Source organism: Balaenoptera borealis, assembly GCF_965194805.1.
Source record: "Balaenoptera borealis genome assembly, chromosome: 10".
NCBI classification, from domain to species: Eukaryota; Metazoa; Chordata; class Mammalia; order Artiodactyla; family Balaenopteridae; genus Balaenoptera; species Balaenoptera borealis.
Window position 1 is genome coordinate 117000430 of NC_138874.1, and position 25839 is coordinate 117026268.

Below are 25839 nucleotides of genomic sequence, written 5' to 3' on the forward strand. Positions count from 1 at the left end.
GCGTTCCAGCCCAGCACCCTCTGTCTGGCCGTTCGTGGCCCTCGGTCTCGGAGCGGCAGGGCTGGTGAGTCTCAGCCTATTTCAAGCCAGAAGCTAAAAGGAGGCCTAGTTTAAGCGCAAGTTCTGCGGGTCAGCAATTCTGGAACAAAGTGCCTGGCCGGATCCCATTACTACCCAGGCCTTGACCTCCAGGATGATGGCCACTGTCCTAAGCCAGTGTTCACACGTCGTCCTGGTCACTGAGGCAGGACAGAGCACCAGCTAATCCTGCTCACTTTCCAGGCCAGAGCTCAGAGCCTCCTCCTCCAGGAAGTCCTCTGCCCCTCATCCCACTCCTCCTCCTCTCGGGCCCCACAGCACTGGGCCGCCTCCCTCCACTGTGGCAGGTGTCTTGGGTGTCTGTTTGTGGCCTGTCGTATCTCCCTGCCAGCCAGCTCCGCCCTTTCTGTCCCACAGTCCCTGAATAACCGAGTGAGGGGTGGGAGTCGATGTGACTGCAGGGGCCGCCCAGGAAGTCCTCCGCCCTCAGCTGGGCAGTCCACCCAGTGTCTGCCCAGGAGATTCTGGCCATTGGCCGAAGGTGGCCAACGAGTCCTTCCCCCAGAAGCCTGAACAGGGACCTCCCACCCTCTCCCCCAGGGCCACCACTCAGAGTCCCCGAGGAGCGCAGGGGTCAGGCTTCCCAGCCCCGCTGATGCCACGTGGCTGCAGTGGCCAAGGAAACCGAGGCCCAGTTCCCCAAAGTCCTTTCTGCCCCGTTACTGGCCCACAACGCGCACACTCACTTTTCTCTGTTGAAAATCACGAAGTCTTGCTGGATGGCGTCGAGGCAGTCCTGAAGACGGTCGTTCTCCTGTGAGTCAGACAGACACAAAAGTGAGCGCGGTGGAGCCCGCCAGGCCCCCTCGCATCCCTCAGGTGAGCTCCTGGGCGCCCCCGGTCGGCTTCTCCTCGTGGCCTCCTCCTCTCTGAGGAGCCTGCCTTTGGGCTGTTTAGGCAGCCAGGGGGCATGGGAGTTTGCACCTCCAGGTGACCCTTAGCCAGAGACAGAAGGACGCCCGGCCCCCCGTCTCAGGGTGGTTGCAGTATGTGCAGAGGCAGGCTCGGCCGGAAGCCACACCGGGCTTGGCGCCCTCCCCTCCCTCCCCCCGCACCGGCTCCTCCCGGTCACTTGACCCTGGTGCACAAACCCCATCTGGGGGTCTGACTCCAGGGAACCTGACTAAGAAGGTCACCGGCAGGAGCTGGCCCGAGAAGCAGACTCTCAGGATGGGGTTGTGGAGTTGGGTCCCGCGCTGGCCAGACGCAAGGAGTGTTGAAGGTCCCTGGCGGGCGTGAGGCCCCGACCACTAAGACCCTCGCCTCAGGTACGCCTCGGGAGAGGGTGCAGGTGGAGGGGACGCACCGGGACTGCGGGTCTGGGTGGTCGCGCCTGGCCCCGTGGGTGAGCGAGCCACGGACTCGGGGCGGCCAAGCGGCGGCCCAAGCCGCAGTGTGGAGACGCCCCGTCCCGCGGCCCTGACAGGGAGCTGGAGACCAGGCTGAGATGCCCGAGCAGCGGAACTTCAGAGAGCGCTGGACTCACAGCCTTGAAGCTTCCTGCATCAAATGTGCGGCCCTGATAGGGAAGGAGTGGGCCTCTGGGACGTGGGAGGGGCCGCCCGAGGGGATGTGCGTGGGCACGTCAACCCTACGCCCCTGCACTTCCGGGCCCGCGGGAGGGCCTCTCCCCGCTGGAGCAGAGTGACACCCCTACCCCAACTCCTGCGGACGACGCAGAGCTGCGACCACAGCAGGCGGAACACCACTCGCCCACTCAAGCCCTGCCCCACCTGCCCTCCTCGTCACGTGCACCCCTCGCAACTGCGCAGGCGCTCAACCTGCTGGTTAGGAAGATGCTACTCAACGGACCGGCAGGACGGGCCTGGGAGGGGCCTGGGGTGGGGCTGTGTGGCTGGACAAGGGAGAGTCTGCCCTTCCACAACTTGGGTCTGATTCCCTGGCAAGAGCCCCTGGCGTGTGTGGGTCCTAATACACTGCAACGTGGAAACAGGGAAAAACTGATGGCCCAGGTGAAGAGTCCGGCAGGTTCAGAACGGCCTCGGGAGAATGCCGGGGGGTGGCGGGCGCGTCAACGTCTCCGAGGACTGGGCAGCTGGAGTGCGTCAACAGACTCAAGAATAAAGACCCACGGACCCATCAGATGACCGTGTTCTTCTGGAGGGCCTGAAGGATACTCCTTCCAGCCAGATGACAAGGAATGAGCTGCGGGGGGACACAGTGCCCTGGGACGCTCAGTGGCGTCTGTCTTGTTCAGGAGGTTCTGCTCCAGGACCGCGCCCCCAGCGGAGGTGATGACGGGACCCAGAACAGTGGAAGCCGTAACCTCGCCTCCTCAGCCGCACTGAGTGGGGTGGGACTGCGGCAACAGGCCTCCAGGTTAGAGTGGCACGCAGGGCACCCTGACCCCCAGGGAGGTGGATGGTGTCCGACAGATCACGGCGCTCCCAGGGGTCAGAGACAGACAGCCAGTGCTCGCACGGGCGCGCGCACACACTCACACACGCGCGCACACACACACACGCACACACACGCACGCGCGCGCACACACACACACACACACACACACATAGTAAGATCAGGGGTGCAGGAGCAGAAAGCCGACGTCGGCCACCTTGACGGAAAGTCACAATTCTTCTTCTCATTTCCAGCTCGAATTCGGTTCTCAGACCTAGACCCGTGGACTGAAGGAGGGCAAGCTCCCTGTAGGGAAGGCCCAGGCTAATTCATAGCAAGCGTACACGGCAGCCGTACCCTGAGCCCTTCCCAAAGGCATCTATGCCCACTTCCCTCGTGTCTGCACACGGGAGAGGGGAAGTGCCCAGCCGTTTAGAGGTCTGTTGGAGACAGGGTCTGAGCTGACACTTGGCCCACGTCCATCTTAGCCCGCCCAGTGGCTATTGCCCCCTAGCTGCTGCATGCATAACCAAGACCGATGTATTTGGCATCTGGCAGAATTCTCAGATTAGTACCTTGACCTGTGGAGTAACAGCTATTATCATGGAAAAGCCCAGTGAAAGCTCCTGAAACTCTACCCCCTATCAACAAACCAGCCAAGATAAGAAATAAAAAACAAACCCACATCCAGAGTGGAACAGCAGTGACAAGTGCCATGTGAGGGACTTTTGAGTCTTTGCCTTTATCTGTGGGCATCCAAGGATGCTGCTTCCATTGTTTTCCCATTTAATTCACGAGCCTGGCCCTGCAAAGATCAGACGGCTCGTGGCAGGAGAGGGGAACTGGGACAGATTTAACCTAGTGGTGGCCCGAGCGCCACTGCTGAGCCTGAAGCGGACTCTTTACCAGAACAGACGACACAGCTGCTGGTATGTGGCGTGCAGCCACTGACTGGACACACGCATCCTTTCCGATCCCATCAGCAAAGAGGGTTGGTATTTTGCATTCACCTAGGACTAACACACTATAAAGCCAGTCCCCAGTTACGATGGTCCGGCAAACGACTTTTTGACTTTACAGTGGTGTGAAAGTGATATGCAGATAGTGGAAACCGTGCTTCAAATTCTGAACTTTGATCTTTTCCCGGGCTAGCGATATGGGGTCCGATCGTCCCCTGTGATGTTGGGCAGTGGCTGCAGCTCCCGCTCAGCCCCACGAGCACGAGGGCGAACAACCATTCTGGACCCAGACAGCCATTCTGCTTTTCACTTTCAGTACAGCATTTGATCATTTACATGAGACAGTCAACACTTTATTATAAAATAGACTCTGTGTTAGGTGATTTTGCCCGGAGTGTTCTAAGCACGTATAAGGCAGGCCGGACTAAGCTATGATGTTTGGTAGGTGAGGGATCATAAATGCATATTGACTTATGGTATGTTCAACTTACAACGGGTCCATCAACCCTGGCTCAGTGCTGATGATAAACGGACAGGTGCACAAACTCCGGCCGGAGCCAGTTCTGGACCGGAAACTCAGACCACTCAGGGGCGAGGGCCGAGGTCGTGCCAGGAGGTGAGCCCCTGATGCATGCAGACCAAAAGAGGTGCCATCTGAGGGTGAGGAGGCGCTAGAGTGGGGATGGGGGATGGAGAGACGCTGTCCGTGGCCTGGGAGTTGGCGGGGGCAGGGGCTGCGGTTCATCTCACCCAGGTTCTCCAAGGATAAGAGACGCTCCTGCCCAAGGAGCCGCTCGGAGGGTCTGGGCAGCGTTAGAGGTGGACGGTGTGGACAGTGGCGTGCCCCGGGGACCCCTCCTTCCCGAGCCACGGGCTGTGCTGTCGGCGGGGAGCTGTGGCTTCGCCGCGCACCCCGTCCGGCTCTGGCGCCTTTCCTTGCGATGGCGCATGCGTGTGGTCCAGCGACCTGCTGTGGGCTTTTGGACCCTTTGCCGCACAGAGTCAGGAGGCCGCGGAAATGTCTATCCCTCTGGGGCCTTTCGCTGACAACTGCTGGGTGCAGGCGCAGGAAAGGCCGCTTCCCCAGAGCGTAACCCGCACTCAGGTCCCTGAAGGCCAGGCTGCTCTCCGAGGATTCTGCCTGAAACCCAGACTTGCTGCCCCCGACCTCGACTGCATGAGTGGTTGTCCCGGGCGCCCTGCCTGAGTCAATCCGTGCACACGATCCTCAGGGTAGACATCCACGGGCCCTATCAACGCTGATACACACAGCGTCTGACCCCAGGTGTCACCCAAGGTGGGGAGTGACAAAGGGCCTGGGCATGGGGACCAGGCACCAATCCCTAACTTTGTGACAAATGACCTGCTGAGCAACTTAGATGTAATTCCCAAACCCCTCAGAATGCCCTGGGAATGCAAGGGACCCAGAGTAGCCAAACTGTCTTGAAAAAGAACAGGTTGGAGGACTCACACTTACTTCCTGACCTCAAAACTCACCAGAGAGCTCTCATTGTCAAGTCAGTGTGGCACCAGCAGGACAGACACACAGCTCAGTGGGCTAGAACTGCAAGTCCATAAATAAACCCCTACGTCCACGGTCAATTAATTTTTGAAAATGATGCCAAGGAATTCAGTGGAAGAAAGAATAGCTCTTTCAACAAACAGCACTTGGACGACTGCATGTGCACATGCAAAAGAATCAGGGTGGATCCCTACCTGCCACTATCCGTACAACTAACCCCAAGTGGATCCTAGACCCAAAACGTAAGAGAAGAAACTGTAAAACACCTAGAAGAAAACACAGGAGTACCTCTTTGTGATCTTAAGCGAGGCAATGGTTTCTTAGCAATGACACCAAAAGCATGAATGAACAAAGAAGAAACAGATACGTGGGACTTCATCAAAACCAGACTTCCGCTGCAGATGGTGCCAACCAGAAGAAAGAAAACCCACAGGACTTCCCTGGTGGCGCGGTGGTTAAGAATCCGCCTGCCACTGCAGGGGACACAGGTTCGAGCCCTGGTCTGGGAAGATCCCACATGCCGTGGAGCAACTAAGCCCGTGCGCCACAACCACCAAGCCCACGTGCCACAACTCCTGAAACCCACACGCCTACAGCCCGTGCTCCGCAACGAGAAGCCACCGCAATGAGAAGCCCACGCACCGCAACGAAGAGTAGCCCCTGCTCGCCCCAACTAGAGAAAGCCCACGCGAAGCAACGAAGACCCAGTGCAGCCAAAAGTCAATAAATTAATTAATAAATTTATTTTTTTAAAAAAAGAAAGAAAACCCACAGACTAGAAGAAAATCTTTACAAATCGTCTCTCTAAGGCACTTGTGTGCAGAATATGTAAATAAATAACTCTTATCGATAATAAAAAACAAATAAGGAATGTAACTTCAACTCTTCCATGTAAAGAACTCGAAGCCATCACTCCCACCCTGATAGCAAGAACAAAGCCAGACCAACAGGAAATCAAGCACAGCTCCACACCTGCAGTGCCCCTGCCGGCGCCAGGGGCTGCCATCAGAGGAGGGGATGGGAGCCCACCCACCTTCTCACTGAGAAATGGAGGCTTCCAGGGAAGACCCCATCCTGGCCCCTCACCGCAGGGAGAAGAGGCTGACGCCCATCTCTCTGCCCAGGACCCAGGCCAGGGGCAGCAGAGGGCCCCCCAGGTGTGAGAGGCTGCATCCCAGGGCATCCCCACAGGCTCGGCCGAGCCCGGGGGCTGGGGGACTGCCGAGCGCATACAGTGTCCCCACCGTGACCACCACCACCCACACCCGCAGCCCTAGTTGTGTTGTGAACACCGGCCGTACCCCGGGGACGGGTCCAGGCTGGATCCCCTGCTCCCCGGGAACGCCCCCCACTTCCAAGAGCAGCTGACCTGGGGCAGGACGGGGGCTGTGACAGGTTAAACCATGTCCCCCAGGGTGGGGTCCTGGCCCCATTTCCTCGGAATGTGAAACGACGTCCCTGCAGATGCCACCAGTCAAGTAAAGGGCAGGTCACCCTGCACTACGCGTCCTACCCAGTGTCACTGGTGTCCTCGTGCGAAGAGGAGGCAGAGACACCCACACACATGTGCACACACACACACACGCACATACGCACACGTGCACACGCACGCAATGCACTCACACGTACGTGCATGCACGCGCGCACACATGCAGGCTACGTGCACACACGCATGCACACGCGTGCACACACGCACACGTTCACACGTATGCGTGCACACGCATGCACATAAGCACGTGCACAGATGGCCCCGTGACCGCAGGGGCAGAGCCTGGCCCTACGCAGCCACGCCAGAGCTGGGTGAGGCAGGAGGCACCCTCACACCGTGACGGCCGGTGCCCCCCCTGCGGAGGAGGGAGCGCAGGGCCAGCAGCAGCGGCCGGGCTGGGCGCCGGGGCCCCGCGCTCACCGACTGGGAGCTGTCCCTGCTGCTGTCCCGCGACCTGTTCTTGGCCAGACGCTTCTTCTTCTTGTGCAGCGGCCGCGACTCCAGGATCATCTCCTCCAGCTCGAAGGTGGGGTCGCAGTGCAGGCGGCCTTTCTGTGGAGGATGGCGCTGAGCCCGGCACGCGGACACCCTCGCCCGCCCCGTCCACCCCGGGCCTGCGGGCTTACATTGGGCACGAAGCCAGGCTCCACCTTCTTCTCACTCAGCTCGGTCCACGGCACGTCGGCCAGCGCGGGGGCCGCCTGCACGTCCCGCAGGCTGGACACGCGGTGCCTGGGGCTCACGGTGAGCAGCTGGAACAAGGCCCCGGTCAGCCGGGGGCCCAGGTCTGCCCGGCTCTCACCGGCCCCGGTGCAGGTCTCCCTGGGCCCACCAGCAGGCAGCGGCTGCAGGCTGGCTAGCTGCCCTCCCGCTTGGAGCCCGACAGGATGTCGACCGTCACGGCCCCAGGAGGCCCCAGGAGGCCCCAGGAGGCCCCAGGGCAGCCGTGCGCGCATGGCCAGCGTCACAGCCCTCGCCTTGCCCGGGGGAAACACCAGAGGCCCAGTCCAAGGCCTCCCCATCGCCTTGCCCGGGGGAAACACCAGAGGCCCAGTCCCAGGCCTCCCCAGCCTTCTCCTCGCTCCCCACCTGGGCCTCTGGCGGCCGAGGTCCCACCTTGTGAGCCACCTGGCTGGTGTGGGCACAGCTGCGCGGGGCGAAGGCTGTGTTAAGAGCCCCTCTCGGGGGCTGGGGGAGGGCCTCTAGCTGCTTGGCTACACTTCCAGGGCCAGAGGTCTCCGGGCAGGGGCCAGGACCTGCCCAGCAGGACCCCAGGGCCGGGAGACAGGAGCTGGGGGTGGGCCGGGCCACCAATGTCCAGCACGCCCTCCCTCACCCGTCCTGACCCAGCTTCGACGCAGCAGTGTGCTTGAGGGGCGGCTCTCCGAGTGGGGTTTTCTCTGCTTGCTCCCCGTGGGGGTCTGGCCAGGCCACTGGCTGCCCATGTCCAGCAGGAGGACTGGGGCGGAGGGGACCAGAGCAGGGCGGACCCCGGCACTCAGCCCCGCACACCCTCCCTCCAACACACACGATGGGGTGACCTGCCCTGAGTCTGGGCACCTGTGACGCGCAACCAGGTCGCGAGGATTAAATTCAGCTGCACCAGTGCTCATGTGGGCCGAGCCCTTACAGCAGGACAAGGAGCCGGTGGCCGGGCCAGGCTGGAAGCGCGGCCGGAGAGGGACACAAGACGCGGAAGGCACGACCCAGATGCCTTCCCCGGACCAGGGCCTCCAGGCTGCCCGCCCTCGGGACAGAATGCCCGTGGAGCCCCACGTGTCCGGCCGGACCCGCGCTCCAGGCAGGGCCGGGAGGGGCTCACCTTCCGCAGCAGGGCCACCATCTCCTTGGACCAGGTGGGCACATACTGGACGCTCACGGTGCTGAACAGCTGCACCAGGGACTCCGCGGCGTTGCCCGAGTGGATGTCGTAGGGCCTCTGGGCAGCAGAGGCAGAGCTGCGGCAGGCGCCTCCCCGAACCCAGGGCCACCCGAGGCGCGCCCTACCTGCCCCCAGCCCCCGGCGCAGGCCCAGGGGAGAGCCCAGGAGGCCCAGCCTTCAGTGCAGCTGGGGAGGCGACCCGAGAGGCTGCCAACGGGCTGGGAAGGACGCACAGCACCCCCAGGGGGCCGGGGCCTGGTGGGCCAGCTGCAGAGGGCAGAGGGGGCTGCCTTGCTTAGGGCCTTCTCCAGGGCACAGTGACTCGGAGGCCCCGACGAGGAGGTGGGAAGGGCAGGTGGCGACCTGACGAGGCCCCCAGCCTCCGGGGCTCCAGCGCTGGCCGGGCCGTGGCAGCTGCGGGGAGAGCACAGGGGCCCAGCCGCACACGAGCCTCACGGGAAGTCCCGAGGGGGCAGCCCTGCTGGACGGTTCTCTGCCTGCCCCCCAGCCCCCTCCAGCGTGCAGCCTCGCTGACGGAGAGCACGGACCGCCCTGAGCACCTGGGGGTGGGGGCAGCCTCACCCCTTTGGGAGCTGGGGCCACCCCGGGGGCATGCAGCTAGCTCGGGGTCTGGGGACTGAGCCCGCGGGCCGCAGGAGCTCCGTACCCATCCACGCAGCAGTTCGTAGGCCATCACCCCCACCGACCACCAATCCACCTCGAAGGAGTAGCCGGTCCCACCGCTGACGAAAGACTGGAAGATCTCCGGAGCTTTCCAGGGAGGGAAGGAGCGGCTGAGCATCCCTGACCGCAGGGCCCGTGACCCCAGCCCCGGTGACCGCAGGGCCCGTGACCCCAGCCCCGGTGACCGCAGGGCCCGTGACCCCAGCCCCGGTGTCCGCAGGGCCCGTGACCCCAGCCCCGGTGTCCGCAGGGCCCGTGACCGCAGCCCCGGTGACCGCAGGGCCCGTGACCACAGCCCCGGTGACCGCAGGGCCCATGACCCCAGCCCCGGTGACCGCAGGGCCCGTGACCCCAGCCCCGGTGACCGCAGGGCCCGTGACCGCAGGCCCAGAGACCAGGCTGCCACCAGAGCCGGACTAGGAAGCTGCCCTCAGCGGTCAGTCCGTCCGTCCTTCCCCACTGACCGCCTGGTTCAAGTCCAGGCCCCACAGCCTGACGAGGGCGGTGGGCTGTCTCATTATCAGACCCACAATACACACCCGTCTCTCAGATTCTTCTGCACGGATCAAGACTGGCTGTTCTTAGCAGCCTGACCCGTCCCCTGCGGCTGTGCCTGTAGGCTAGTGACCCGACCGCACCAGCCACAGGCCAGCGGAGGAGACCGGCCGGCAGGCTGGTGGGGGGACGCCCGCCGGGAGGGGCGAGGCTCACCCATGTACGGCTTGGTCCCGGCCAGCGCGGTCGCCCTCTCGCCATCCTTTATGATGGTGGCGATGTTGAAGTCGGTCAGGTGTGCGTGTCCTGCGAGGAGAGAGGACAGCATGCCTGTCCCGAGGGGACGTCTCCTGCGGGCAGGGGCGCACACCCTCGCGGCTTCGGGCTCACACGCCTGGGCTCACCTCGCTCATCCAGGAGGATGTTATCGGGCTTCACGTCTCTGCAGAAAGAGCAGGAAGCAGAGAGATGAGCCCAAAGATCCCAGCAGGGCTGGGGGTTCCCACGAGCCGGGTCCTAAGACCCCCTCCCCACCCGGCAGCACCCTGGCAGAGCTGGGTGAACCCAGCCCTTCACCTCCTGAGGCCGGACGGCGGGGAGAATGCCCAGCACTGGACGCCGAGGGGCACCGAAGCCCCCAGAGGGTGAAAGCAGAGCCCCCTCGCCTGGATCCCCGAGGCGGGGCCCGCTCCCAGAGCCCCGGGGCTGCGCAGAATTGTCAGCTGGGGGTCTGTGGCTCCACCAGCCGGCCTCAGGCCTTGCCTTCGCAACCTCTCGGCACTCAGTAAATGTTCGGTGCCCGCACCATGACCAGATGACAGAATCCCACAGGCAGAAACGCAGAAATCATGTCTACTTCACTTTATACCACATGGGATTTTGTGTTTTGTCCTGTGGATGCAGCTTTATCTTCCTCATTTCATCTGCCTTCAGATGTTAAAATTAGTTTGAATGTTAAAATGTTAAAATTAGTTTGAATTTGCCAAAGACATGGCAGATGGGCACTAGGGCACCTGCTGGGCGGAGGCAGGGATCCTGCAGTTGAACAGACCAGGTGAAGCCCCCCTCCCCACCCCATGAAGGCCACCAGCCCTCTGTGCCCGGCCTCAGCTGGGGCTGCTCAGACAGGACCCACCCCAGGTGGCCATCACATGTGCAGCCATGGGGCTGGCCTCGGAGCCAGGCACTGACGGGCCCGGGGCCACACCTGGGGGCAGGTCTGCGGGTCAGGGCAGGGCAGAGCACACAGGAGCCCACCCGGGTCCCGCTGGAGGGCGGCACCGCAGGCCCCCCGCCCCGTCAGGTGGGCACACACCTGTGGATGATGTGCTGACTGCGCAGGTAGTCGAGGGCCAGGGCCATTTCACAGACGTACAGCCGCACGGTGTCCTCGGAGAACTGCACGTTCTGCTGCAGGTGGTAGCGCAGGTCTCCCCCCGGCAGCAGGTCCACCACCATGAACATGTCCTCCTCGTCCTGGAAGGAGTACCTGTGGGCACCGTGGGAGGACCTGGCATGCGCACGGCTGGGGGGCCAGCGTCACAGCTCCTGCCACACCTGACGAGTCCCCCATAAGGGCCCTGGCCCCAAGGCCACCCCCCACCAGGCACTCCCAGGAGAGGGGCCCTGCCCAAGGTGCTGACTCCACCCCTGCTCAGGAGCCACCTGGAGCCAGAGCCCTCGGGAGAGACAGAGAGGCCTGTCCCCATGGGAGGTGCCCAGCTGGGACAGAGATGCCCATGACTGACTGATGGAGAGTGGAACACAGCACTGTCTCTGGGCCATTTTCCTGCTGCCCTGGTTTCCTCTTCTCCAAAAAGGGGATAAAGATATCTGCCTTGGAGGGTTGTTAAAGAAGAAATTGAGACAGTGAGGAGAAATGCTCATGTAGGGCTGGGCAAGGGACCAGCTTCTAACAGCAGGCAGCTGTGGTGACTGTGGTGGTGGTGGTGGTGGTGATGGTGGTGGTGATCATGATGATGGTGATGGAAGTGATGATGGTGATGATGGTGATGGTGGTGGTGGTGTTGATGATGGTGATGGAAGTGATGATGGTGATGATGGTGATGGTGGTGATGATGGTGAAGATGGTGGTGGTGGTGATGGTGGTGACGGTGATGGTGGTGATGGTGATGATGGTGATGGTGGTCATGGCGATGGTGATGATGGTGGTGATGGTGATAGTGGTGATGATGGTGAAGATGGTGCTGGTGGTGATGGTGGTGACGGTGATGGTGGTGATGGTGATGATGGTGATGGTGGTCATGGCGATGGTGATGATGGTGGTGATGGTGATAGTGGTGATGATGGTGAAGATGGTGCTGGTGATGGTGGTGGTGGTGATGGTGGTGACGGTGGTGATGGTGGTGATGTTGAGGATGGTGATGGGGATGAACGTGATAAAGAAGACAGTGATGAGATGATGAAGATGGTCGCAGCAGGAAAACAACGGTTTAAGGACCTCCATCCACTTTGTAATCTCTTCTGTGAGCTCGCAGATAATCAACTGGCTCTCTCAAGAGTAAAGTTACAAAGAATTAATTTTTCACGTCATGTTCCTCTCTCTTCCCACCAGAAGCCACACTGTTCTCATTCTAGGGGCTCGCAGGACTCCAGGGAGAGCGGAAGGGGTTGATCTCACTGCAGGCTCCCCCACCCCCCAGCTGGTCTTGGTGCCCAGTTTGTGGAGGAAACTCAGAGTTAGGCGCTAAAACTCCCCCTCCCGGACTTCAGTGCCGGAAACTGCGTGTGTCACAGGCATCCCTGCAGGCCAGGAAGCCCTGCGTTAGTGCCGTGTGTGTGTGCGTGTGTGTGGGTGTGGACGCCTGGACGGTGCTGGCCCCGGGGCACTGGGAGGTGAGGGGGGAGAGAGGGGAGGGGGGAGGGGGAGGGCGCCCAGGGCAGGAGAAGGGCTCCACCCCGCCAGCTCACCAGAGGTTCACCAGGAAGATGTGCTCGATCTCCTGCAGGATCTCCAGCTCCCGGAACACGTTGCGGACCTCATCCCGCTCAATGCACTGCTGCTTGTTCATGTACTTCATTGCGTACATCTTCTCCGTGTCCCGCTTCTGCACTATGCACACCTGGGGGCAGAGAGCATGTCAGCACCGCTGCCGAGATGGGTACCGCGGCCTAACGACACTGAAATGACCGGATTTCACGTCCTTGGCGGGACAAGTCCCCTGTGCAGACTGAAGCTGGGGGGACCCAGCCTGAGAGCACAGAGGCCGGGGGTGGCTAGGCCCACGTGGTGCCCGCGCCCCTCACCAGCCGAGACCTGGGCTCCCCCTTCCCAGGGCTTGGGGCAGTGACTGGCTCGGAGGGCTGATGGGGCATGAACGACAGGACCCCCCGCCTGGCGCCCTGCGCCCAGGGAGCCCAGAAGCAAGAGCTGCTGTTCCCACCAAGCACAGGCCACCGTCCCCATCGCAGCAGGGACGCTCCCAGATGGTGGGGCCCTTGCACAGCTCAAACCCCAACCCTCTGCGCAGCGAGCTGCCATGTCAGTAAGCAGCGTCGACACCGCCGACACAGGGCTAACTGCTTGCAGAGAGATCAGGATGCAGAGGGGAGTGAGAAGCACAGAACAAGGAGAAGCTCGGCCTGGGGTCCCTCGTGGCCAAGGAGCATCAGTCAGAACCCGGACAAAGGAAACCAGGGTCAACGTACAAAATACTGGGCTGCAGAACCAGTGCCACGCCCCCCATTCAAGTGGAGAGACCATCCCCCCAAGACAGATAACCCCAAGCCATTTCCCACAGACTTCAGTCTCCAGCTCTTCAAGGAGTGACAGCCAGGGACCTGGAGGAAGTAGAAAATTCTGGAGCTCCAGATGGGTGGGGGACTGTCCCAGATGCCTCACCCAAAGGCAGGTGGCCTGGCACTGACCAGACATCTCAATGGGCACCAGATCTTGGGCCAAACCTGCTGAATCCAACCCTTTGGTGAAACCCATGTCCCTCACGCAGGAACGCATCTTAGAAACGCAGTGACTTTTCCAAAGATGTTCTTCACAAGTGAACAAACTGTATAACACACTTTCAAACCACCTTAACATCCAATGTCCTTATAGACATGGGCAAGTAAGTGCAATGAAATATCACACAGCCACTGGAGTAATATTTATAAATACTTTTAATGACGTGTGACAATTTTAAAAATGCCAAGGGAAAAAGTCAAGCTACATTATTTAATGCAAACAGAGTAGAGATGACACACCCATATAGGCAGAAGCCAGACCTGCACTCGGGCAAATAGAGCAGCCACGCTGGGGCTGGGGGCAGGGCACGCCCGTGCCCCTCCCTGGCTTTCTTTCCTGCGGCGTCATCGTGGCGCCATCTGGTGGCAGACGCCCGAGGCCCAGGCGCACCCACGTGGTGAGGCAGCCCGAGTCCTGCACACCCACGTCTCCCCGGTACAGTGACCCTCACGGGCACAGCTGCGGTTTCGAGGTGATTCCACGCTCACCCCCGTGCTGCCCACAGGCCGCGTCAGGAGCCCCAAGAGGCAGAGCTCACAGGTGACGCCCACGGGCACAGAGGGGGCATGTTTCACAACTGAGCTCTGCACACCCCGAGCCCACACTGCCCCACCTCGAACCCAGGGGCACAAACCCCACCAGGGGCTGCGACAGCCACCCAAACGCCCATGAAGCCCTGCCTGAAGCTGCGTCACCTGGGCCGACGCCCCGGGAAGACCCCACCCCGGGGACCGGAGGGGTGGGGCTGGGGCGCTGGCCTGAGACCCACATCGCTTCAGGCCTCCAACGACGCCCATCTGGTCTCGACGCTGTGAAACCACGCGGCCCCGCCGGCAATGGGGCGTGTGCAGAAGGGAGCCCCGAACTGTGGGTGGGCAAGGGCAGCTCTGATGTCCCCCCCAGCTTCTCTCCCCGGCCGGAGGGCCCTGCCTCCTGGGCCTGTCCCTCCCCTCAGGCCTGTCCACTCCGACTGGCTGGCCGGTGGCCTCTGAACTTGGCTGACCCTCTGTTTCTCCATCTGGCTCGCGAGCTTGTGAGGAGTCAGTGAGGACGATGGCTAAGAGGCTTCTGCCAACTGGTCGTGGTCAAGGTCAAGTCCGGGCCTTGTGTGCACGAGTCCACCTAGGGCCGTGTTCCCTGCTGTGACCAGCTAAACGATGGCCCCCACGGATGTCCACATCCTCGTCTCCAGACCTTGTGAGCATGTGATGTCACCTGCAAAAAGGACTCTGCAGGTGTGGTTAAGCTGGTGATGTCGAGGCGGGAGACGGTCCTGGCAGGTCCAGGCAGCCCTAATCGTAATCACAGGGTCCTCGCGGGGGCGGCGGGCGTGGAGCGGAGACAGAAGAGGGTCTTGCCTGGCTCTGGAGCCACAACGAAACGCCACAGGCCGCGCAGCTCAAACAACAGGTGTTTCTCTCATGTATTCCCTGGAGGCTGGACATCCAAGGTCAGGGTGCTTCCTGGCTCGCAGGTGGCGCCTCTCACCGTGGCCTCGCGTGGCCTCGCGCGGTGACATCGCGTAGAGAGTGAGCCAGCTCTGGCCTCTTGTTCTTACAAGGACTCCGCTCCCGTCACGGGGGCCCCTCCCTCACGACCTCATCCATCACAAACACCATCACCCTGGGGGCTGGCTGGGCTGCAGCGTGGATCTGGGGACACAATCCAGGCCACGCAGAAGGAAACATGGCACCCGGAGGGGCTGCAGCTCTGGGAGGAGCGGGGAGGCAAAGGACGGACTCTCCCCCCCAGCCTCCGAGGGAGCACGGCCCTGCGGGCCCCTTGATCCTAGCCCAGTTAGACAGAGGCCAGGGCTCTGGCCTTCAGAACCATAAGAATAAATGTGTGCTGTCTTAAGCCACCCAGCGTGTGGTCACTCGTTACAGCAGCCCCAGGAAACAAATGTAGCCACTCAGCCCTCCGGGTGCCCTGAGGGACCCGGACGAGGGTCGGTGTCACTGCCGTGGAACACTGCTTTCCAAGCTGCCAGGGCTGCTCTGGGCCGTAACGGGCAACCTGTCACTGAGTACGCCAGGCCCTGCTGGCGTGCCAGGGCAGGTGGCCACACTGCAAGGCCCCTAAAGGCCACTCACTTTAGGACAGTGAGCCTTTCTGAATCTTTCCTCTCATTTCAGCACAACGGCCCCAAAGTTGCCCTGGGATGGCCAGAGTGCTCTCCCCAGCTGGCTGCCCTGGGCGTTGGGGACGCACACCCAGAACCTTCCAAGCTGCCCGGGGACAGCACGGGCTTGACTTAATGTGCTTTCATGCGTCTCCATGTGCCCGGCCCTGGCCTGAGAATGTCACCCAGAAATGCAGACTGACGAAGGGGAGACAGAGACCTGGTCCTGGGCAGCTAGGTAACTATGTTTGATGAAGTGCAATTACACCAGTTAAAAGCCTGTCACATCTGCTCTCCAAATGCCTTCTCAGGACTTCTGAGCCTGTGGCAGGGTTGGGGTGAGGCACTAGACTTCTCCTTCACCACCCCCCAGCCAAAGATCCGAGGGGCCGAGAAGGAAGCGGCCGGCAGGGCCCCAGAGGGGCAGGTGGGCTGCCCCACGGGGGCTGCTGGCCGAGGTCACGGGAGAAGAACCCCTGAACTTCTGCACATGCCGTGGGGCACATTCCGTGGCTGTCAGCCTGGCTGAGTCCCTTGGGTGCTCTGAAGGCCAGTGCCCGCCCCTGGGGCTGCCCCCAAGCTCCTCATGATTCCATCACTCAGCAAGAAGAACACCCCTACCTACCCCAGCTGCAGGGAAAGGCCCTCGAGCCCTTTCAAGTGTGAAACTTCAGCCTCCTTCCCATCCTTGGCCTGGAGCTGGGAGACCGGGCTGATGGGTGCTACCTTTGTAGGCTGCCAACCTGGGCAAGAAAATGGGCCTGTTATGCAGACATCGGCCAGAAACACAAGTAAAATTCTGCCACTGCTGAGATGCAAGGCCAATGGCTCCCTCCCAGAGAGCCCTGTGTAGAGAACACCGCGTCCCGGAATACTATTAGATGCAGCTCCAGCTGCCAGCCGGCTCTGATCACACAGACCAGCCAGCGCAATGCCACTCGCTCTAGTGGACGCTGCCTCAGGGAGGAGAGCGCCAGCCTCCCGTGGGCTGTGGTGCAGCCGGGAAGCACCTTCATCACCAAGAGGAACTCAGGGCACCACAACCGAGCCACTTGGCCCGATTTTCCAGATGCAGTGAAATTCTGGAAATGGAAATCCCCAACGTGCCCACCAGGTGGCCCGACGGCAGAAGGGTGGGCCATCCGTGCACTGAGGTTTCTGGGTCCAGAGGAGGCTGTTGGAGCTGGTCTTGGCCTCAGCATCACCCGGCCCTGCCTGGTGGGGGAAAGCTGGGCCCGCCAGGACAGGAAGGGCCCGTGTGCCGAGGGCCACACCGGCCCACAGAGCGGCAGCCCGCTGCAGCTGCGCGGGGCTGCCATGCAGGAAGGACAGGAAAAAGCCCAGGAAGGGTGCTGCCGATGTCAGTGAAGACGGCCTCAGGACAGTGATCTTTTCCTGAACTTTCTGCATTTTCTAGGTCACTTTTTTAAGATTTATTTATTTACTTAACTTTATCTTTTGGCTGCGTCGGGTCTTCGTTGCTGCGCACAGGCTTTCTCTAGTTGCGGCGAGCTGGGGCTACTCTTCATTGCGGTGCGTGGGCTTCTCATTGCAGTGGCTTCTCTTGTTGCAGAGCACGGGCTCTAGGCACACGGGCTTCAGTAGTTGTGGTGCGCGGTCTCAGTAGTCGTGGCGCATGGGCTTAGCTGCTCCGCGGCACGTGGGATCTTCCCAGACCAGGGCTCAAACCCATGTCCCCTGCATTGGCAGGTGGATTCTTAACCACTGCGCCACCAGGGAAGTCCCTTCTAGATCACTTTTAACATTATTGTTTTGAAAGCCAGTCGAAATTTTCAAAATGAGGATAAGCAGAGGGGGTCCTGGGAGAGCTGACAAGAGCTGCGGGATCTCTGGCAGAGCCCCTTGGGGGTGGGGGGTGGGTAGAGATGTCTCCTGGCTCTTCCCTTCCGAATGCAGACTGGCGGGAGGGGGACACTTGTGAGAGCTGCTCTGCGAACGTGACTCTGGGGGGCGTGGTGTTGGGAGTCCGTGGGTCATCCGTGGACGTACAGTGCCCAGGAGTGGTCACTGCTATCCTGTCTCTTGCGTGTCACTTGTCATTCAGAGCCATACGGGCCTTTGCCAGCTCCCCCCAGAGCGCCCTGTCTGTGCTGCGACATCTCCGCGTAGCCTGTCCAGCAGCACAGCTCAGAGGGCGCTCGGCTCAGGAGAGGCTGAGTTGTCTGTGACCACCTGTGACACGGCGGTCTTTGCTCTTCTGGGCTGACCTTGGGAGAAGCTCTGGATCTTGGTGAGGGCTGCATCTTTTGTGCCCTCTTTGGGGACGCCTCTGTGTCCATGGTTAAGTCACAAAAGGCTGATTGGTTTTAAGCCATGAAAAGGCTCACTGGTTTAGAGTCACATTAAAATAGGTAGCCATTTAAAGACTTAACTTTTATTTACCAAAGATTATCCCAGATCACATGAACTTGAAAAACATTTGGATTAGTTTCTGTATTTTGGAGAGTTTTAGAGATACTTAGTTTATACAAGTGCTTATTTTTCTAGTCCTAGGACTAGACATGACATTCTGTGTCTTCTTTTTAATTTAGTCTTCCCATAGGATGAACAAAGAGTGTATTCATAAAAAAGAGTTCATAAAAGGTTTTTCTTTACCTTTTGAGTAATCTGCCTAGAAAACAAAGATTCTGTGTCTTAACCAATTTCCTGTGCTTCATGTTGCCTTTATCAGGTCTTTGATTACTTAGAAAAACGGTCTCTTCTCAATATCAAAAGAACTAAATTTTCTTTTTCCTCAAGTATGTGACTTCCTATATTTGCCTTCAAAATCTTTGTCACTTCAGAAACGAACATAACATTGTAAAGCAATCATACTCCAATAAAGATGTAAAAAAAAAAAATCTTTGTCACTTAGGTTCAATGGCTAAATATTGTTTCATAGTGACCTGCAATCTTATTTAATCGTGTTTTCAACTTTTTTACATTTTTTACAAACTTCCCAAAACCAAATTCAAAATAAAGTCTTTTCAACCTTGAACTAAGTTTGGGATTTTCAAGAGGGCCCCTGGAGAATCTCAAAAGATTTATTATCTTACCTTATAAAAATAGAGATATTAAACTAATTAGGCATATTTGATATGTTAAATTACACGGGAAATATTGTCAAATTAAAACTGGTGATAAATCTTCTCTAGATTATATTTGTATGGGTATATGTTACTTATATATAAGTGTTTCCAAAGTTATACAAAATGGTTAGAAATTTTTCAGTGTCCTCACTCTCTATATAATAAGTCATAATTCCAATTATTATCTTAAAATACTATATGCCACAGAAATAACCAAATTTCCATGTCAATTGCATCATTTTTGCAATAAACTCATCAGATCTTTGACCATGGCTATTTTTCAATCTTTAGTCATTTACAGATAGTTACTGTTTTACTCTGATGCTTTCCTGAAAGCTTTTACAATGAACTTCAGACAAAAGTGCTTCATCTTTAAAAACTTCATGGAAAGAACTCTGACAAGGACCCTGGAATACAGGTTTCTGGTAACTAAAACCATACCACTGAACCAGATGAGCCTTTCTAAAATCTAGTGGAAAAACTGATGGGTTCATAAAACTACTAATCCAAGATCAAGGAAAACAAGAATTAATTACATGGGACTAAATGAACTCATGAAGATGATTATCATTTTTATGACTTTCTGTTTGAAGCATTGTTGGTTTTTTAATGTTCTGTTTTCCAGGCTTAAGAAATTATTTTTCTCTTTCTCTTTAAGCCATTAGCTTATGGCAATCTGGAAAATTACACCTTTGTAAACAGAATTGAGACATTTATCTTTTCTCCCAACCTGATCCGTCCAAAATTCAGAAACTCTTATTAAATGTCCTGTTTTCATGACAATATAGTTATTTACATATCAGGTCAATAGAATATGTTCTCCTTGTAACAGGATTTAATTTAAAACATTGGTTATGTTACCAGACTTCCGCTGGAATATCATATTTTAAAACGATGTACATGGGATCAAGTGGTTCTAGGTATTTTCACCATAAGAATCTTTGCTGCAAGCAGAGACAACTAATTGGCCATAATACGATTTTGCCATAAAAGATAAAATAAATAAAATAGGGGTTTCCCTGGTGGCGCAGCGGTTGAGAATCTGCCTGCTAATGCAGGGGACACGGGTTCGAGCCCTGGTCTGGGAAGATCCCACGTGCCGTGGAGCAACTGGGCCCGTGAGCCACAACTACTGAGCCTGCGCGTCTGGAGCCTGTGCTCCGCAACAAGAGAGGCCGCGATAGTGAGAGGCCCGCGCACGGCGATGAAGAGTGGCCCCCGCTTGCCGCAACTGGAGAAAGCCCTCGCACAGAAACGAAGACCCAACACAGCCGAAAATAAATAAATAAATAAATAAATAATTTATATTAAAAAAATAAATAAAACAAAGAGAGACATTTAAAAAGACTTAATGAAACATGAAAATTAATAGCAAAAATTTTTAAGGATTTTATTGTAAAAAATAAAAATGCAAAAAATATTTGAATACATTTAACATGTGTGTAGATTGATGATTATAGTTGTATTTGGGTATAGCTTAGAAAAAGCAATGAAACTTCCTTTCTTAAAAGTCGACCAACCATTAAGGATTCAAGATTTAATGTTGGATGTAAATTCTTTATGATATTAAAAAATCTGCTTTCTCTCTGGATTTCCCTGGAAGTAAAATGAACAGACAAGGGAGGCTACTGTTTTGTATCAATATATGGAATGTGCATAACTAGCAGTACACATCTGGGCTACACGGAAACTTTCCATCACATGCTCAGCCCTTGTATTTCTCCAAATCATCTCCGCCAGATTCTGTGCCGAATACCAAAATTCTGTCTACATCATGTTCTCCACCATCAAACAGCAAAAAGGTTTCACCATTTTCAAGAAATGTATACTCATCAGGAATCACCGTAACCATTTCTTTCTAGGGAATAGGAGGAGGCTGAGTCTTCTTTTTCTGCCAACTTCCAACATTGCCTGATACATTTGGGAAAGATGGCGTGAGACGTTGTATCTAAATTAGCTACAGAATTGATAATTAATGCTCTCCAAGACTGTTGTGAATTACTAGCCACCTCTTTTATATTTGCTGTAGTTTGGGAAACTTTTGGTTTTGATGGGTGGGAGGGATGGCTGTGCCCACGAAGAATTTGCCGACTGACATGTATTTTCAAGTGTAGTTTGCAATCTGGCTTTTACGGCATTGAAATCCAACTGTCAAACCAAACTGTCAGCTAGTTATTTTATCTTTTACAGCCAATTAGATGGGCAGGGAAACTGCTTGGGACAAAGATGTTTACAGCGAAAATACCAGACACTTGAATCAGGTTTGACCACAGACTAAGGTTGACCTTATGGAGCAATGCTTGTAAAGCCCCGTGAATATGGCCTAGTGCCTGGCTTACGGGGCTCATGACCTTACAAGTTGAGTAAAGGTCACTTCTTAGCAGGTCCAGGGACCTCAGGATGTTTTGGGGACATGAAGAAGAGAGGAATGCACCCAAATTCATGGGTACTGAAGGTACAGTCTGGTGACAAGTTGCTGGCTTGGCTTCTTAGCCTCGAGAGGCTTTTAAAAGTCTAATCTGGAATTCCTTATACAAGTTCCAGCAAAGCAGACTTAAAAGACCTACATGTTCAATCTACTCTTGCTGCACTGATATCAATAATCAGGCCAAGTTTAATGAAACCAGACTGATTTTGCAAACAAATTAATCTTCAATTATCTCTATTAAGAATGGGGGTGACTGTAGGGAGAGAACTCTGTTTCAGCAAAAGCACAGCACACCCTGTGGGGTGTCAAATGGCCATGTCTCTTTGTCAGCAATTAACATTTCCAATTTCTCTCCTACCCTTCTGACCTGGAATCACGAAAAATGAAAGCTTCCCCTACAAGCTGAGAAACTTCAGAGAAATCACACAGGTTACACGTGGACCATACCCGTGGTGCTGGCTGGGGGCTGCTCAGAGCTCACCCGACGCCATGGCCACATGCCAACTGCGGCCCAGGAAAAGCGGCGGAACTGCCACCACCTGCCCTTGCCCCCCCATCCAGGGAGGCACAGAGACCACCCTCCTGGAAGTGCCCCCGGCTGACCACCCTCTGGACTCAGACCCGGCTGGACAGTTGGCTTTTCCTTTGTTTCCACAGAAGTACCTCCCATTAAACGCTGATTGCTCAGACCACGCAAAGGCCTCACTTCGGCGGGAAGGCCCTCCAACACCACCTCCTAAAATGAGACACGACTGCTTAACTAAACCGAGCTGTTCTCAGGACTGAGAAACTGGTTCACTGAGACATGGAGCAGTTCACAGCTGTGACTCTTCCCGACGGGGGGTGTTGGGGGGAATCAGGGCGGTGGGACACACCCTGAAAGGTGCACTCTAGCCACGATCGCCTCCAGCCAACGACCCTCACAAAGCAGCAGGGCAAGAGGGCACCTGCCCCCCCCCTTTCTCTCTGCAACCAGGGAATCACCCCGCGTGGATGATCTTATCCTCAGGACGGGAAGTCCAGGCTGAGAGAATTCTGCGCAAGCAGGCCTTGCTGAAGCATTTTTTCTCCTCCTTCGGCCTCCCATGGACTCTAGTTACCTTTCTACGTCGCCGCTTTGTCCGACCCAGCACAGAAACATTCAGGTTTTGCCTCTTCTCTGGGTCTTCATTTCCTTACGAGGGCTCCAGCGTCACCCAAAACTTACGTTAAACAATCTGTATGCTCTTTAACGTGAACTTACATTAAATGTGGATGCTTTTCTCCTGTTCCTCTGCCTTACGTCACCTTAATTCTCAGGTCCGGCTGAAAACCCTAGGGGAGGAGAGGGGAAACCCGGCCTCCCCTCCAGCCCCAGGAGGCACCAGCCCGCGGGCACCTCCATTCCAGACCATGGGAGAACACGTCTCTGTCGTCTGAGGCCGCCCCGTTGTGCTGCTTTGTCACGGCCATGAGAACATCCTGCTTCCTCCCAGTGTCCGTGACCAGGCCTGCGGGCACTGGCCCGGCCGGCTCCCACTGGCCTCCCCCAGGCACCCTCCCTCCTCCCCGTCCAAGCGGCCCCAGTGCAGCCCAAGCCCTGAGCTCCTTCACCAGCCTGGCCCACCCAGGCCGGCGGGCACCAGCGCGGCCCCAGGCGGCCGAGACCAGCCCGGGGAGGCCCACGGCCGCCGGGCACACCCACATTTGTTTGAGCCGGTGCTGGGCTTCCCCTTAGAGTCAGTGGCACCCGAACGCTCTCTGGCGGGGCAGCTGAAAAGGGCTTTAGGCCCCCAGCGGCCCAGCTGGAAGAGGCTGAGCGGGCCCGGCCCCTGCGGGCTCCGCAGAGGCCCCGACGGGAGAGGCTCCAATCAGCGGCCATTCAAAGCGCTGTGGTTGGGCGCAGAGGGGCCCCGGCCGCAGCTCACAGAGCAGCAAGGCCGCAGGAAGGGCCGGAAAGCCTCTGGCATTTTACGAGCAGCCTCCAAGGCTGAGAGCATTGGTCCCATGAAACCATTTCCTCAAACGGAATTGGTCTCGGCTTCTGAGCTGCGTCCTCCCATAATCGACTTCAAACAGACAAAGAGGAAATGGAATTAGATCTAAGCGTGAAAAGGAATAAAGTCTGCAGATCCCAGGGCACCAGGGCAGCCCCGGGCTTTCCGTGTGACATGCCACTGGCCGCAGCGGTGCCTCCAAGGCCTGGAATAGTTGGGGACAAGTGGAGGGGTAATTTTCATTTTAATTGAACGCTGTTTACACGTTTGGCAGATTTTTTTTTTCCTGGAGCTGACAAGTGGGTCACATAATTCATAGGGAAGACAATCAAGTAAAAATAACCAAGAAGAAAACTTTAAAAGAAGAGCAAAGCAGGGACGTGAGCCCCATCAGGTATTAGAGCGTGTTATATAAACCTTTTGTGATAACGTGCGGTCCTACAGCGGAACAGGCAGGCAGGCCAAGGGGCAGGAGAGAAAATCCAGAAACAGACCCAACTTCATAAGGATACTTAGTACATAACAAAGGCGGCGTCTCAAATTTATGGAGAAAATAGACTTTTTACGAAAAAATGGCGTTGGGATAACTGAACAGCTAGATAAAGAAAAGATGTAATGTGATCCATTTGTGACACTACAAGCCAGAATAAATTCCAAATGCATAATAGGTTTAACATGATTAAGGAAACACAGACATGATGAAGGAAACAGGATGGGGTCCTCTATAGCTAGAAGGGGGGACGCCTCCCTGTGGCCCCAAATCTGAAAGCAACAAGGAAGAAGACTGACAAACACGACTACATACAAGTAAAAATTTTTACGTGGAAAAAACCCACATAAACAAAGTTGAAAGACAAATAATAAACTGGGAAAATATTTGCAACTCATTTAGAAATAAAAGGTTAATATCACTAATATATAATGAGGCTTTAAAAATAAAAAAGACCATCAGCCCAAAAGAAAAAGGGGCAAAGGATGTGAAAATGGTCTTCTAACATTTTAAAAAGATGCTCAACCTTGCTTGTCATAAAAGAAATGCAAGATGCCATTTCTCGCCTGTCGGGCTGGTGGAGGCCCAGCCCTGGCAGCAGCCCCGGGCAGGGGCCCAGGGGCGCGCGAGCCCCACGGACGGCTGGCGTGTCTGGCAGCATCACGCGTGAATCCATCCTGCATCCCACGCAGCCCGCTTCTAGGAACCAACCGGAAGACGTGCTGGGTCATGCGTGAGGCATGATACCCGCGGCCCCGCCTGTGGTCGCAAAGCTAGGAAGCAGCCTAACACTCACCAGGAACACATGTGGTCGCAGGACAACGGGCCCCTACATGCCCATGTCCCAACCCCTGGACCCTGCGAACGTGCCACCTCATGTGGCTAAGGGACCCTGCCGATGGGGGTACGTGAAGGATGTTGAGATGTAGGGGTTCTCTGGATGATCCAGGTGGGCCCAGAGTAACCACCGGGCCCTTCGAAGGGACAGAGGAGGTGGCGGGGGGGGAGGTCAGAGAAGAGGTGACAAAGGAGCAGAGCTCTCAGGAAGGCAGGGCCACAAGCCCGGGAACGTGGCGCCTCCGGAAGCTGGAAAAGGCAGGACACGGGTGCTCCCCCAAACCTGCAGGAGGGCCCCGCCCTGCCCCACTGTGACTCTAGCCCAGGGCTGACCCGTCTTAGACTTCTGACTCCACGACTGTCAGGTGACGCGTTTGTGTTGCTGCAGCCGTGGGAGCTCGTCAGCACGCCCACCCCGTGGCAGGTTGTGCGGCTACAAAGGGCAGGGGCTGGGGTGGTTCTGAACGAAGAGCATGACTTCCAGAAACACCGTCAAGTCAAAAGCAAAGTGTAGAGAGCGTGTGAACAGCAGGCTACTGGGCATTTAAGAAGCAGGTCATGTGAATATAGTAAAAATAAACCAATGGAAATATAAACCAAGCTTTTTCAAAAGGGATATTCAGGGAGGGAGGGAGACGCAAGAGGGAAGAGATATGGGGACAGAGGTATATGTATAGCTGATTCACTTTGTTATAAAGCAGAAACTAACACACCATTGTAAAGCAATTATACTCCAATAAAGATGTCAAAAAAAAAAAAAGGGATATTCATAGGAGGAAGGCGGAAACAGGACAGAAGGAACAGCAGCCGAGGCTATATTTTGTCTTATAGATTTTAACCTGACATCATGCAAGTATCTTACATAATCATTAAATTTAACATAAAAGGTAATCTCTAAAAAATGAGAGCAAAGTAAAAACATAACATTAATTGCACACCCAGGCCTCCACCCCCCTGGGGTCTCAGGCAGGCTGACCTGGGCCTTTGGTCCCACGGGGACAGACTGTCAACTCAGTCCAGGAAACGTTCTCCAGACCCGGCGCCTGCATCTGAGCCTCGGCGGAGAAGACCCTATCCCAACCGAGGGCATCACCCCCACCCCCGTCTCACAGTCACAGCTAGAGAAAACAATAGAAACCTGAACAAAACCGAGCAACGTAGAAAATTATCCAAATTGAGCATAAAAGAAGCTGAAATCCTGAATAGGCCAATAAACAGAGATCTAAACAGAAATTAAAGCTCTACTATTAAAATATCACAAGGCACCATATGATCAAGCAATTCCACCGCCGGGTATGCACCCAGGAGAATTGAAAGCAGGGACCCAAGCAGATGTTTGTACACCCGGGTTCACAGCAGCCTGATTCACACTCACCTAAAGGTGGAAAGAATCCAAGTGTCCATCAATGGATGAGCAGAGAAGCAAAATG

General features: G+C 56.5%; 1 protein-coding gene across 3 annotated transcripts in view; it reads right to left on the reverse strand.

Annotated features, from left to right (window-relative positions):
* The window catches only part of STK32C (serine/threonine kinase 32C), an 84679-nt gene that overhangs the window by 635 nt on the left and 58205 nt on the right, over window positions 1–25839 (reverse strand). For 2 of the 3 annotated variants that reach the window (XM_082406699.1, XM_082406697.1), the window contains exons 3-11: window positions 12420–12571; window positions 10804–10977; window positions 9893–9930; window positions 9705–9794; window positions 8977–9080; window positions 8250–8366; window positions 7054–7179; window positions 6848–6979; window positions 786–853 (exon numbers count right to left, since the gene is read on the reverse strand). In XM_082406699.1, coding sequence (XP_082262825.1) covers window positions 786–853; window positions 6848–6979; window positions 7054–7179; window positions 8250–8366; window positions 8977–9080; window positions 9705–9794; window positions 9893–9930; window positions 10804–10977; window positions 12420–12538 — 968 coding nt within the window. In that variant the 5' untranslated portion in view covers window positions 12539–12571. The remainder of the gene's footprint in view (window positions 1–785; window positions 854–6847; window positions 6980–7053; window positions 7180–8249; window positions 8367–8976; window positions 9081–9704; window positions 9795–9892; window positions 9931–10803; window positions 10978–12419; window positions 12572–25839) is intronic. The other variant, XM_082406698.1, reaches the window with a different exon arrangement.